Raw genomic sequence first — 15680 nt, 5'->3', positions numbered from 1 at the left:
ACAATGGTTTGAGTTACAACTTTTCAGCTTTACTTTGGTGTGAAAGTAATATGAAATCTGAAGAAACTGTACTTCAAATTTTGAATTAGAGCATTCTGTTTTTCACTTTCAGTATAGTATTCAATAAGTTACATGAGATATTCAATACTTTATTATAAAATAGGCTTCCTACTAGATGATTTTGCCTAAGTCTTCTGAACTTTTAAGGTAAGCTAGCCTGTGATGTTCATAAATTAGTTATATTAAATGCATTTTTGACTTATGATATCTTCAACTTAAAATGAATTTGTCAGGATATAACCCCATTGTAAGTCAGAGAACATTAGTACTTAACCTCAGTTTTCCCACTTTCCCGGGTCTGCTCTTTATCACTCCTAGACAGACCTCTTAGACATTGGGCAGTTTCCTAAACATGGACCTTGGCCTATTTTTCTTCCTCCATACTCCGTTGAGAGCAGTTTTTTAATATCATGGTATTTAATAGCCCTGGTGACCTCAGTCTCATCTTCTTTCTAGTTATCTGAGTTTCATCTTATATTTGCAACTGCCCAGTGACCATTTCTACTAAAAAAATCACCCAGTCACTTCAAGTGACATATTTTAAAAGTTCTAATAAAGCTTCTCCATACTTCAGCCACCCCAGAAAGCAACAGTAAACATCCCACTCATACAAAACAGCATAAGAAAAAGCTAAAGCTTAGGATATTAGTGAGTTCTTCTAGACCGAAACCCCTGAGGCAAATGTTTTATTTTTATAGTCTTGAAGACTGAAAGCCTTGGGGAAAGAGGCTTGGAACTGTACTTAGTTACTTCAGGGCCAGTAGGTGTGAAGCTTGGGTTTAGGTGCTGAGGTTTTTTTATATCACCGGCTTTTGAGCTCTCACTGATAATGAATAACTACATTATTGAGTGTTATGTGCCAGTCTCAGTGTTTAAGATTGTGCTCAGATAGATTTTCATAACAACTTTTTCTGTCAAAATCTAAAAAGTATCTGCTCCCACAAAAGGCCAATCCTTACATATTTATTTTCTCTGGGTACTAAGCCATCTCTTTTTCTCAAGACTTTTGCTCCTGAGATTATCTCCTTTGTCTGGCTACATTAATTTCTCTCTCCACGTTGGATCAATCCAATCATAATGCAAGTATGCTCCAATATCTTCAACCTCAAAAAAAGATGCCTTTAATTTCTCCATCCCTCTCTAATTATTAACCCATTTCTTTTCTTCCTTTCAAAGCAACACTTGTTGAAAATCTTGTTTGCAGTTACTCTTTCCTTTACTCACTTGCTTTTCCTGAAGTGTCTTATGTCAAAGTCACCAGTGACTTCCATGTTGCTAGATCACTCTCGGCTGTTATCTTACTTGACCTCTTAGCGATTTTCAATAAAATTGAAACTTCTTGAAGCCTGTTCTTCTCTTGGCTTTCGTATGCCCATACCCCCTTAGTTTCCTCCTATGTTCCTGGCTGTTTTCTCTGTCTGCTTTGCCTCTCTGCTTTTCCTCAACCCTTTTAAATATTGAGTACTACACAGCACCTACTTCCCAGTCTCCACTCTCTACCTAAGAGATCATATTAAGTTCTATGGCTTAAATACCATCCAGATTCAGGTAAGGTATCTGCATTTATGTCAAATTTACGACTTTAGCCCGACCTTTCTCCTGAGAGCTGGTTGAAAGTGTCTTGTTTCCAACCACTTCTTTGAACATCTCAAAGTTAATGTGATCATTAAAAAACACTTAATTTTCCCACCAAAACCTGATGTCCTCTTGTTCCCCTCTCAGTACATAACAGCAGGATGTATCTAGTTGCTCAAGAAGAAAATCTTAAGAGCTATCCTTTGGTCCCTCTGTTTTCTACCTTTTACACCCAATCCACGACCCGCTGACCCTCATTATTTGTCATTATCTCAATGGGATAATGTATCGAAAGTGCTTACTATAATGCCTAGCATATAAAAAGCAATGACATAATAGTACTTGTTTTCATTATTATTATATAATATGTACTAATTATGTAAATTTTTACCTCTATAGTACCTACTTTAAGTTGTTGGAAAACATGCTTTGGGATACTGGTAATAGAGTCCCATGAGTGCTATTACTGTATATGTAAGTGACTAGGATTTCTTGCTTTGGCTCTCTTAGAGACGTGACAGTCTCTGAGTGTTTTTGAAGCAAATTCATAAAGACTAAGTTAATAAGATAGAAAACTCATTTTTTAACTTACAGGTGAAAGTACATCTACTCACATTCTAGGGACCCCCTTTTTAATATCTAAATACTAGGAAATAGGCACTGTTAGAGAACCAGAGTTAGTACCCTGTTTACTTACCTTTTAAGTTTCTCTCAGCTTACCTTATCTGTTTTCCATTCCTTTCATCCTATTGATTTTGCCACCCATAAGGTCACTCGAATCCCTCTAGTTGTGAAATTTAATGACCACTTTTTGGTTCTTCTTTTACTTGTGAAGATTACATGTGAAATCTTTTTATTTCATTATAAATGTAAAGACTTCTTAAACTGTAAAATAAATGTTTGTTACTAGTGTTGACATTCTGCCATATTAGACATTGCTAATTGACTTCTGTGTCACCAGTTTCTCCTGGTTCTCCTGTCAGGTATCTTTCTCTTTTGATTACTCCTTCTCCTCTGCTCACTACTTAAATGTTGATGTTTCATCAAAATTCTGTTCTTAGCATTTTCTTTCCTCTCATCCTAAATGATGAGGTTTTCTTTTCTTTTTATAGGTGAATGTGACACTATCCCTCCCTACATTAATTTCAAAAGAACCAGCAGAAAGTGTAACACAGACACCATAGGGAAAGAACTACAATGTGAAGAAAAATTTTTTTTCTCATGAGGTTTATACAGGCCTTTAGGATTCTCAAGTCCTAAAAGTGGATAAAGTAAGTCTTTTATGATCTGAATATTTGTACATCTTTCTTACTGCCACACTGTTCCAATTTTTTTACCTCCTGCACTTGCATATTAAGAATGTCCTGCCATCTGGTGTTCATAAAGGTCACTGTAATTGGTAGGAACTCACAGTCCCTGTAGGACTAAACACCAACATCCTAGATTACAATTTTCTATCAGAAGGAAAAACTATTTAATAGACAAAATATCAAAAGGTACAAAAATGACTCCTGAGTGCATCTCTACCTTAGTTATCCTGTTTGAGCATATATCCTCCCTCCATCTCTCTGCCAAAAGAACTCCAGTTTATCTTATTCTCTTGAAACAAAATAATTCATGTACACAAGTTAAAAGTTAGCTAATTGTACAGACTTTTAGTACAGTTTTCCCTTGTCACATTCCTTCACATTGCTAATTCCCACTTCTTAAAAATAGCAATTTTTAATTCTTTCAGCTGCTTTTTTCACATTTCTAAATAACCTTTTTTCTTGATTTTTTAAATTCCAGATATAGTCTTTTGTCTTTGTACAATGAAGGATGAGGATATACCTTCTCTTAGGATTACACCCTTAGACTCTTCCCAAACATGCTCTCTCATTATTATCAAGATCAGTAGACTAAGAATGTTCCAAATATTTATGTTCTGCTTCCTTTTTTTGATTAACAATTCTACCTTTAAATAATGTTTCTCTTCTTGCATTTTACTATAAACTTCTTTTCCAACACTTTTGCATGGTTATTTCCTTAGCCAATTTCAGCACTCACAGGTCCTACCTTCCACAAAACACTGGGACATGATCGCAATTCAGCCAGTTTCTTTACCAATTTCCAGTAACATAATCCTCATTTCCTTCTGAGACCTCTTCAGGATGGCCTTTATTGTCCATACTTCTACCACTATTCTGTGCAAGATCACTTAGTATTCTCTAAAGACTGAGACCTTCTCTACAGCTTTCCTCTTTTCTTTTGATACCTCACCAAAATCATTTTTAAAAATCCATTCATTGCAGCATAGGCTTTTTCTAGGATACAGCTCAAAACTCTTCCAGCCTCTACCCTTGAACCAAGTTCCAAAGCTGCTGCCACATTTTTAGGTATTTGTTGAATTAGTACCTTACTTCTTGGTTCAAATTTCTGTCTTAGTCTGTTAGGGATGCCATAACAAAATACCAGAGACAGGGTGACTTATAAACAACAGAGATATATTTCTCATAATGATGGAGGCTGGAAAGCCCAAGATTAAGTGAATAGAAACTTTGGTCTCAAGTCAGGGTTCACTCCCAGTTCACAGAAGGCCATCTTTCACTGTGTCCTCATTTTGTTCCTTAGCTGTCCAATTTTTTGTTGTTATTTGTCCATTAATTAGTGAATTTTTTCCCTTTTTTTTTTAAATTGAGGTAACATTGGTTTACAACATTGTATATGATTTAGAGGTATAGGATCGACCTCTTCAGGTGTACATTACCACACCACACCCGCCATTAATGTACCCATAATCCTCCACCATAGTCCATTGTGCTCCTTCCCTACTTTGCTCTGCTCCCTACCCCTCCTCTAGTAGCATCAATTCTATGGTGAAATTTCTAGGGTTTGTTACTGATTTGGCTTTATTTGACCCTTTGTTTGTTTCTCTATAGTCCACATATAAGTGACACCTCAGAGTAAAAGGAAGGGGTGTGCATGCGTGTTGTGTGTGTGTGTGTGTGTGTGTGTAATTTTCTCACCTAACCAGCTCAATTTAGGATGATCTGATTGGACTTTTTCATTGGAGAACCCTATCAGTATCTATAGTATTTCCTCCCCTTGGACAGATTAGTTCCCCAAAGATGAATCTTCCAGTCTCTTATTGCTGGGTAATAAACCTGTCACAATCTTCTCAGGACCAAGCAGAGAAAGAGAGTTGGATGGGAAGGTATCCATTTGTTCAGAGCCTCTCCAAATCAGTCTCTCTAGTGAGTAAAGTTCTGGTGTTCTTCCCGGAAGGCAAAGGCATGCAACTACTTTAAATAGAGGAGAAATCTGGGAGCATGAGACCTTTGAAAAACTTCTAAGCAATTTTCCTATTTTTCAGCCCTACTTTCAGTGGGCTTCTACAGCATGAATCATTCTAATTCTGGGATTTCTTAACTGCTGATGGAGGTTTCAACTTTGTTTTGCTAAATCAGCTATCACTCATAGACTCACTTTCCAGATCCTAAAATTCTGTGTCTGTTCTCTTTCCTTTCTCCCGTCCTGTTTCAATGTGAATTTATACCTATTTTATTCATTTATTTTCATTTTAATGAGGTTTCAGAAGTAGTGATAAATATATGGGTAGTAATTCATGTTTATTCCTTAAGGTCAAACTCAAATGTCTTTCCTTTATATAACTTTTCCTGACCGTATGTGCAGAGTTAATTGTTCCATCAGATATATTCTCATAGGACTTTCTATTAAGACTATATAGCACTGGACCTCCCCTGGTGGCACAGGCGGTTGAGCACAGTGCTGTGAAGCTGTTTGCAGCCTCTGCAGCACCGGTTCGATCCCTGCTTGCCAGCAAGGGTCCCACATGGCGCTGCAGACCTCTCCTGTCGCTCCTGCTGCTCTTCTCAGCAGTGTACTTTGTCAGTCTGCTTGTTCTGTTCCCCGCTCTGTCTCTGGTGAATCCTCTCACCCTCCCACGCATCTGCCTGTACCCCAGTTCTTGTGTAAATGAATAAATAAGTCTTTAAAAAAAAAACTATATAGCACTTACCATGCTTTATAATAATCATTGTCCGGGTCATTCCTAACTATAATGCCCTTGAGAACCATCATTACACTATACTAATATAATACTATGTATTACACTATATAGTATAGTTTTTGTTTCTTGGTTCTAAAAATTAAATTGAATCAATAGAAATGAATTTTCATCATCTTTAGTTGCTACCTGAAATTGAGGCTAAAATGGCCTTTCAAAACATTTCTGTCTGACTTTGAGGGGCCTAGAAATAGATGCAGCTCCATCTCAAAGAGTATTTAACAAGACACTCTGCAGCCAGGTTTACTGCTAACTTGAGATTGATACTATATCTGGCTCAGCCATACATCCAACCTTGAAAATAAGAAGCAGGTTTGCTTGAAAATATGGTCAAAAACCACTACCTATTGGCTAGATGGGGTATGTGATATCTGGTACAGTAACAGAGAAGATACAAGAATGATAGTTGGTTTTCTTTTTAAGATTTAATTTTTGTTCATATAATAGCTGGGGTACAGGCCAGAGGGGCGGGAGGGTAAGAGGATTCACCAGAGACAGAGTAGGAGCAGAACAGGCAGATGGACCGAAAGCACTGCTGAGGGGAGCAGCGGGCGCAACAGGAGAGGTCTACTACGCCATGTGGGAATCTCCCTGGCCGGCTGGGAATCGAAACGGCGCTGCTGAGGCTGTGGACAGGTTCACAGCGCTGAGCTCAATCTGCTGCACCGGGGAGGCCCAGAATGTGATAGTTTTAAGGCATCACAGTTTTAAGCAGTACCAGAATCCAAGCCCAATAAGCTTTTTTCCCTGGGAAAGGGAAATACTAGAATTTTACTGTGTACCAAGTAATATGCTAGGCCCTTTACACATGTTATCTTATTTAATTCTCACATTATCCCCACAAAGTAGGTTTTGCTTATTATGATCTTAGTTTTGCAGCTGAGGAATATAGCTCAGAAAGTCCAAAGTCAACTAACTAATAGTTGAAACCCTTTCTGAGCATCTCCCTTCTCACCTATGTCCATGCCTTTCCTCTCTCCTTCTGTTGTACCCTAACCACATTTTCATCTTAACATTTATCATATTCAAGTGACATTATTTATTTATTTCCCCCACTAGATATAGCTCCTCAAAGGTAAGAACAGGATCTTGTTCTCCAGCACAAAGCCTTGAATATAGAAAACTTTCATAAATATTTGTTGGACTGCAGACTTGAGCTTGAAATTCAAGCCCAAATCTGTCATCTGTCTTTATCCATCATAGGCACACATGGATAAAGGTAGTTACTCTATGGAACTTTGGGAAGTAACATTAAGCCAGCACTGAAAACTTTAGCAGATCTATTTCTTTATATTGAGAAAATCCAGTGTTTTGGAACCTTTCCTACCAACTACAAATGGAAGAAAAGAGTAAAGTGAAGCATGATATCAAGTAAAGTAAAGAGATACCAAGACTGTAGGCTGCTTTATTTTTCAGGGGCCTTGTGGGTGTGCATAATTTTAAATCCACATTGCAAAATGGAGGAAAAATCCTGTTGGCTGCAACAACTGCAGAAGTGGAGTGACCTGGATGTCTGTCCCCTGGAGGATGGAAACTATGGACATGAGCTACCCAACATCACCAATGCACTACCCCAGAATGCCAGTCACAACCCAGGTGAGCCAGAAATCTTTTTAGGGTCTTTTTTTTTTTTTTTGCCTCAAACTCCAAAATATCAGATGGTAAAGCGCTAGAACAAAGCAGACTGAACAACCTCTTTGCTGTTAGAATTGTCATCAAAATAAGAAAAACCAATACTTTTGTTTGCCTTAAAATGCCAAACCTTAGATAAGAATTTTTTATCTTGTTTACAAAAAATAAGATTTTAACTTTGACATTGGGGATTCTTGTCCTTTCCCCTTTCCCACATCTCGAGCGAGTGTCCTTATAGTGCCCAGAATAAATCCCTAGAGACCTCTGAACGAACCCTCTTTATCCTTCAAGTTCTTTATGATTAATAGATCCTGAGTTGAGGTTGGTTTAAGTTCACAAGCCCTACCTCAAGCGAAGGATGGAAGGCCAACAAAAAACAGTTTTAAAAAATGTGACAATTGCCTTTCTTACTTTTGTAAGAATTCTTATATAGCAGATAGCTGGGAGGGGTCATCCTCCTGTGTCACTGCTAGGACTCATGGCCCATTTTAAGGTAAAACCAATACAACGATACTGAACCTTCCTTCTTTTGAACCCACTGGCCTGCAGCTATCACTGGGCATCAGCATTCACATCAATATTAGCTTTTCTAACTCAGGCTATTTGGTGTTGCAACTAATTGCTCATTAGCCCATTGGAACCTTTACTGGTAGAAGATTTTATCAGACATTTATTTTTATATGTGATCGCTTTTATTTTAAGTGACAAATCCCCTGATATTTTTAATCTCTAGGAAGAAATCACTTAAAGTATTTCTTGCTTTGATTCTATCTACTGTGCCATAATTATCAGTGTATTTAAGGCAAGTAAGGTAACGAGAGGTAAAAAGTCTACAATTTGACACTTCTTTAAGCTATTCTTTACAGGCACTTAGCTAACTAACCTCCATAATACAAGAAGTCATCCTTTTATTATTGGCTATGGATTGGCATAGAAGACTGAAATGCATATAAGCATTCCTTATCATATATTTATTATTCATTGTTACTGTTTCTCATTTGAGGATGTTGTTTCCTCTGTAGTCTTCTCAAATTGTGGCTCATACATCTCTTTATCTTTGGGCCTGAGGGAGCAATAGATATCCTACTTACCCTTTATTGTCATTTCTGTATCATTTTCCTTCTCCCCTTCCTAAAATATCCCTAAACATTAAAGTTTGTCCATCAAAATACTGTATGTTATCCTCCTTGGTTTCAATAATTTGTAGATCTTTGAGTCAATCCCCCTTATTTCCTTGAAGATTTTTGACTATTGGATAACTGTTGCTACTCTCTGACATACTTTTATTGTAATTCATGATGATTTTAGTAACTGCATAGATGATCCTTCCAATATTTTAGCTTCTCAGTTTTATGACTTCCTCTCTTTTCATTGTCTCATCTTCCAGTACAATTTAGTCATGTAATCACAAGGTCAAACCCTGAACCTTGTCATTACCAAATACCTGCATCTTCTTCATAATCACAATTTCAAGTAGTTCTAGTTACCACCACTAGTCTTACGAGCTTATTTTCGTTAATATCCCAATTCCAATAATTCTTTGACCCCCTAGAAATTTTCATCCTACCACATTTTCATTTTCATGATGACCCATTTTCTGCCTTATTCAGGTTAGATTCCTTGGTGCATCATTGTAGTAACTCCCTCATATACACACTCAACCCCCCTTTCTATTGTTCCAGTCATGTAGCAGACCTTAACCTTAGTAGTTCAGTCTGTTTAATTACTAATTTAATTGCTTCAATTGCTCTCACCTGCACAGCTGAACATGCTAGAAACACAACCACAGTAACTGGTCTTACTTTAAGTTTATCACCACTAATCTCAAGTGGGTCTGGAATACTGTCCAGATATCCACTATTTCCCCCAATCTATGCCTTCTTTTTCACTGTTCTAAATTAGTATTTCAAATCATCTTTTCCCTTAAACTTTCTACACTTCCTCCCCATCCTCACTTTCGCCTTGCCTTCTACTCATTGAGAATACAGAAGCAATCGGAGAAAAATTTCGAAAAGTACATCAACATATCTACCTTTATCTATGCCCATCTGCTCTGTGTCTTCCATGTTTTTGTTTGTACTTCTAAATTCAAGCCCTCCACTTATTTTTTTTTTGTATTTTTTCTTTTTTTTAAGATGTTATTTATTTATGCATACAAAAGCTGGGGTATAGGCCACAAGTATGGTGGGTGAGAAGATTCACCAGAGACAGAGTGGGGAACAAAACAGGCATATTTACTGAAATGCATTGCTGAGGGGAGCAGCGGGCGAGGCAGGAGAGGTCTACTGTGCTATGTGGGTTGCTCCCTGGCCAGCCGGGGGATCGAACTCGTGCTGCAGAGGCTACAGACAGCTTCACAGGCTGCAACTTAACCCCTTGAGGCACCAGGAGGCCCTCCACTTATTCTTGAAGTCCTATTCCTTCTCTATCCAGAACATCACTTCAGTATTTTCTCTCCCGCATCACAAATTTTTGTTGATTATTCATCTGAGTATATAAACACTATTTTATCTCTCTTCCCAAAACAGAAAACACTCTTGTGGACCTCACATGTCTCTCTGACTATGTCTCTGAGATAGTAGCAATAAGAAATAAGTGGAAAATTTAAGAAAAATAATTTAAAAAATAGTAGATATTTACTATCTGTACTTCTGTCTGATTCTCCATCGAACTCACTTCGGTTGGGCTTTTATTACTCCCTACTACTGAAACAGAACTTTCACTGGTCACTAATGCTAACTAACCATCGCTAAATCTGGTGGTTGATTCCTAGTCATAATCTACTTCACTTGTCAGCAATATTTGTCACAGTGGATCACTCCTTGAAATATCTCTTTCTTATTTCTAAGACACTACTCTCAGTTCTCCTCTTACTTCATTGGCTATTTCCTCCTCTGTCTCCTTTACTGTCTCATTCCCACTTCCCAATCTAAAATGATAGAGTGCCCAGAGATGACTAAGTAGTCATCAAACCACTTCTCATTCTATACTTACTCCCTTGGTTATTGCATTGTTTTAATAATCATCTATATACTAATAATTTCCAAATTTATACTCCTGCCTGGACTTTTCCTCTCAGCTCCAGATTGGTATGTTCAACAGCATCTCAGTAGGATGTCTTACCCCTGAAGTGCCACCCAAACCTGCTCCTCCTGCTATCTCTCCTATCTCCACATGTGGCAGGCTAACTTAAAAGCTTTAGAGTCATTCTTGATGCTTCTTTCTCTTTCTCTCTCATCTCAGATCTAATCCATGAGCAAATCATATTGCTTTTACCTTCTCAATGTATCAAGAATCCACCTACTCTCCTCACCCCCATGCTGTTTACTCTGCCAAGTTATTATCATCTTTCACAAATTATTGCGGTGACCATCTGACTTCTATCTCTACCCTTTCACCTTACAGTCTGATTTCAGTGCTGTTGCCAGTCATCCTTATAAATTGGAAGTCATGGGCCTCCCCAGTGGCTCAGCGGTTGAGCGCTGGGTTGCGAAGCTGCCCGCGGCCTCTGCGGCGCAGGTTCGATCCCCAGCTGCTCCCCAGCCACCAGAGGAGGGTCCCACATGGCGCGCAGACCTCTCCTGCTGCCCGCTGCTCCCCTCAGCAGTGTACTTCGGTCCTTCTGCCTGTTCTGCTCCCCACTCTGGCTCTGGTGAATTCTCTCACCCTCCCGCGTTCTGACTGTACCCAGTGCATGTATAAACAAAACAAACAAACAAATAAATAAATAAAACATGCCTCTATAAAAAAAAAAATTCTTTAAAAAAAAAATAAAATGGAAGTCACATCACATACTTCAACACCTCACTGCCCTCCAATGACTTCTCACCTTACTCAAAAAGCTAAAGTCATCTTTCCTCATGTTCTCTAGGCTTTCCATATCTAACTACATGGTGTCTCTCTGACCTCATCGCATGAATGCTAATTCCATTCCAAGTATACTGATTTCCTTACTGCCCACATATTCTCCAAATATGTTCCCACCTCAAGATCTTAGCATTTGCTATTCCTTTTGCCTGGAATTTTCTTCCCTCGCTTATGTCTAAGGGCTGCCTTTTAATTCCTTTAGGTCTTTATGAATTTTACCTTATTAGAGACCATTAGTAGGTACTCATTATATGCTGACTGAATGAATTATAAAAAATATTGAGAGTGTAGTCAATCCCACTGTGGGCCAAGCAGCCTCATGGTGGATTCTCAGTTCAGCAGGAGGACTTACACTGCAGCCAGTAGAAGGGTCATTGTACTTCCACTGAAGGACAACATGAAGAAGAAACAATTTCAGTAAATACTGTCAGTGCTATTCTGATTTAATCTACTGCACCTATGATCTGTGGAACATATCAAGTTCTAAAGAGATGCATCCATCTTATACTTCAATTCTTAATCCCAAAATTGGTTCAGCTGCCCTTAATCTGGTAGAGAGTCAGTTAAATGAGCCTTCCATGGGTTTTTTTTTGTTTGTTTGTTTCTTTAATGTCATTTCTATAGCCACAGTTTATGATAGTGTATGTTCTATTTAGGCTTCCTACACACCACTCTTAAGACGTTAACTACTTTGTCTGCTGTTTTGATCCCTTGCAACCCTTTTCCCGAAGCAAGATGGCATTGTTTTTTAATAAGAAAACAAGTTAGTCCTTTATCAGCATTATTTTTTCTTATTGGAGAACAAGGCTAAAACACTACAAATATCAATGTGATAAAGGTACCAATATGCACAGGGCTTCAGTTCCTTTTCTGCTTTTAATACAAATTTCATGTAAGTTCTTAGTCTGATAAGGGTTGTGTTGTAAATGAGACAAATATGGATAGACCAGGGAAATTACCTAGCTGTTTCTTCCTCTCACTTCAATAGAAGCAGTTTGTATCCTCATCACCGAACAACTGAAATCACTAACCCTCTCTTTCATATAGTACTGGGTCCTAGAAGAAATATACCTTCAGAATGTTTTCTGTAGAAAGACAACCATAGATCTCTGTGGAAAGATTCTTCCCATTGAAGGCACAAACATACTAAAAGCTATCCAACAGAGAGGCAGCATGACAGACACCCAGATAGCAGAGTCACGGTTCTCACTAACCATATACTATTCTTCTGTCCATTCTCCCATCCTGAAGAAGACCCAGAACTTAAAATTGCCCACTATTGACAGCTGTATTTCTTTCTCTCTCAGACTCCTTATCCAGGCCAAGACGAACAGTGTTCACTAGAGCCATCGAGGGCCGTGAATTGCACTGGCAAGATAGTCACTTACAGCGAATAATCAGTAGTGATATATATACAGCTCCTGCCTGCCAGCGGGAAAGTGAGAGACTACTCTTTAATTCCCGAGGCCAGCCACTGTGGCTTGGTAAGTGTATCTCTCCTCTACTCTAAGAATTTTAAAGCCCAATCTCACTTCCTTCCAAACCTGGATGAGCTATCTATAGTGGTACCCACACCATAACTGCAATTTGGACAGTGTTCATACAGATCTTTGGGGGCCTTAACTAGAGCCTTAGGGTATATATGTGAAGCCTGAGCCATTTGTATATATATTTATACACACATGCACACACATAGTCAGCTGAGGTATAATAACCTCAAAGAGAAATTTATATTCTGTTTCCTAAGTTTGGAAGAGAAAAGAAGTTAATAAATCTCAAAAAGTACTAACAAAACCACTAGACATCAGTTCACAGAATTTCTCAGCCAACAGTACTGAGCAACACTATAATCTACTCTGAAATTATATGTTTTGTAAAAAAGGCACTAGGTTTGAAACCTAAATTACCCTGTGTAATGTGCTAGTAGCTAGAGCACAATCTGTATTTGTCATCAAACTGCCTTCCTTTCTTCCTTCCCACCTTCCCTTCCTTCCTTCACCATAATAGAATAAGGCTGCTCCATCATGAGTTTAAACCTTCCTCTGACCTTCTATCAATCTATTCTTAACTTTATCACAGATGCTCATTCCAAAATAGATGTTTTTTTTTTCAGTTTTAATTTTCTGAGTCTTATTACAATGATGTACATTTTTTGTTATCTTCTTCCAACTCCCTACCACTGTCCCTCACCAATGTCTTTGACTTTCTCAAGATTTTGCTGAATCTGAATATGTCCTCTCTCTTTTCAAAGTCTTTGCCAAAGTCACTACCTAAAGTTCTCTTTGTATTTTACTCTACTCTGATCCAACACATCTAAAATACAAAGCTAACAAGCATGTGAAAAAATATATACCTTTTAATAAATAAGATGCAGATCAAAACAATACTAACATTTTTGATTGTCAGATGGTCAAGAATTTTAAAATAAAGATAATTCCTTTTTAGTGTGGGTGGGGTGGCCTGGAGATAGGTGTTCTCATATATTAACAGTCAGAATGTAAAATGTTCAGCAGTTTCTGAATGGTTTTTCAACAACACTTATCAAAAGCCTTTAAAATTCCATGTTTAAGAATTAACCCTAAGCACTAACTAATTAAGAATATGCATAAATCCACAGGGGTTCATAAAGCATAGATGTAATAAAGTCCGGGTGAGAAAAGTTGGAAACAATCTAAATGTCTGACAATAGGAGATTGATTGACTCAATGGATAATATACATATTCAGTAGACTAATCATTTTAAATGTAATAGAAGTATATTTAATGACAAATACTTACAAGGTGTGAAATGAAAAAACCCAGTTTCAAAACAATAATTATAATATTTCATTTTATTAGAATCAAGTAAAATGTCTTTATGGGAAACTAGAATCAATAGTTACCTCTGATTTTTATTTTATATTTTGAAATATTCTGTAATTCTATAATTTTAATGTTATCTCTAAAAGAAATTACAATATAAAGCATAAGTCTCATTATAGTCTTTGCCAATTTATAAGCTTTTGGCAGCTCTCCATTATCCTTAAGGTAGATCCAAACTCCTTAGTATGGCATTCAAAAGATTTTACATTCCAAATTTTACCTTTCCACGTTATCTTTAACCACATAACCTAATTCCCATATTTTAAAGATATTATATAGAGTACTTTTTATGTTTTTACTTACATGTGTTCCCTTATGTGTTCCCTTTGCCAGTAATGTTTGTCTACCTATTATAAATCTTGCTTGTCCTATGAAGTACAGCTCAAATCTTATTTTTTCTATGTATTTCTATTATGTCATTTCCTTTTAACTGTTTTTTAATGATCTGTTTATTATTTGTGTTCTCTTTGAGGGAAGTGACCATTTCTTACTCATTTTTATACTTTCTTTGCCCAGCATACTATGTAGCATCTAATATAGTCTCAGAAACTGTAAGGCAAGTGAATGAAGCCTTTCCCTTTAGACAGCTAGTTACTAGGACATGTTAACAAAATGGCATTACATTTTATTCTAGTTGTGTGTCCTTTTTTACATCATAAACACTGTGGCTGCAAGGTAGCTATTTAAAGTAGAACCTGTGACTTACTCAATTTTATATTCTTAAAAGGTAAAACACAGTTCTTGGTATACATTACATGTCAGACTGAATTTGAGGAACTGAACTGAACACAAATTCCCTTGGTGTCAAGCATGAATTTTCTTGATTAAAAAAAAAGTAACTCAACCCAAATGTTTTCTTCTCATCTGGTAGAGCATGTGCCTACAGCCTGTGCTCGGGTTGATGCCCTGCGTTCTCATGGTTATCCAAAAGAGGCCCTCAGGCTCACAGTGGCTATTATCAATACTCTAAGGTTACAGCAGCAACGACAGCTGGAAATCTACAAGCATCAGAAGAAAGGTATAGTGATTAGGAATCATCTTAACCTGTTATACTGAGGCTGATGAGAGTCCTTAGGGGTTACAAAATCTAGTACTTAATTTTCATCAAGTTTAATGGTGTGGCAGGAGATAGGGGATTCCAAGTCATTCCAAGTCACTCCACCTGCTGTGTAGAGTACCCCACTTTACCTCTATGAATCTCATTGTTTTTTTTTTTAACCTGTAAAATGGGAATAATGTGGGCTGTCTCTCTCATAGAGCAATCAGAAAGCCTTCTAAGATCTGGTGAGCAAAGACCCTTTTAAATTTTTTTAAATTTTATTTTTTTAATATTTTATTTTATATAATTCTTACATCATTTTTCATTTTTGCACAATGTATGCATTTTCATTTTGGTTATATTCCCCATACAGTTGCACCCCCCCCCCTTATTTTGACCCTGGTCCTTCCTCTCCCCGTCCCTCGCTCCAACCCCCCCACCCCTGTAGTGTGTCTATAGTTGCTTGTTGATTTTTATTAAAGACGCTTTTTAAGCCATAAAACTGTACCTGCATATGTGTGCTTCCAGTAGGCAGCTTGAGTAAGACCACGTAACCTTGCAGCTGGTTGATGACCTTAT

At 37.5% G+C, this 15680-nt stretch overlaps 1 protein-coding gene across 1 annotated transcript in view; it reads left to right on the top strand.

Annotated features, from left to right (window-relative positions):
• ZSWIM5 (zinc finger SWIM-type containing 5) overlaps positions 1 to 15680 on the top strand; it is a gene marked incomplete at both ends in the record, with an annotated part of 128187 nt that overhangs the window by 90487 nt on the left and 22020 nt on the right. The window contains 3 exons of the mRNA XM_084244169.1: positions 7118 to 7297; positions 12508 to 12684; positions 14934 to 15080. Coding sequence (XP_084100295.1) covers positions 7118 to 7297; positions 12508 to 12684; positions 14934 to 15080 — 504 coding nt within the window. The remainder of the gene's footprint in view (positions 1 to 7117; positions 7298 to 12507; positions 12685 to 14933; positions 15081 to 15680) is intronic.

Source organism: Talpa europaea (assembly GCF_964194135.1).
Source record: "Talpa europaea genome assembly, chromosome: 9".
Taxonomy (NCBI): domain Eukaryota; kingdom Metazoa; phylum Chordata; class Mammalia; order Eulipotyphla; family Talpidae; genus Talpa; species Talpa europaea.
Note: the sequence above shows the minus strand (reverse complement) of the source record. Positions and strands in the feature narration are given on the sequence as shown.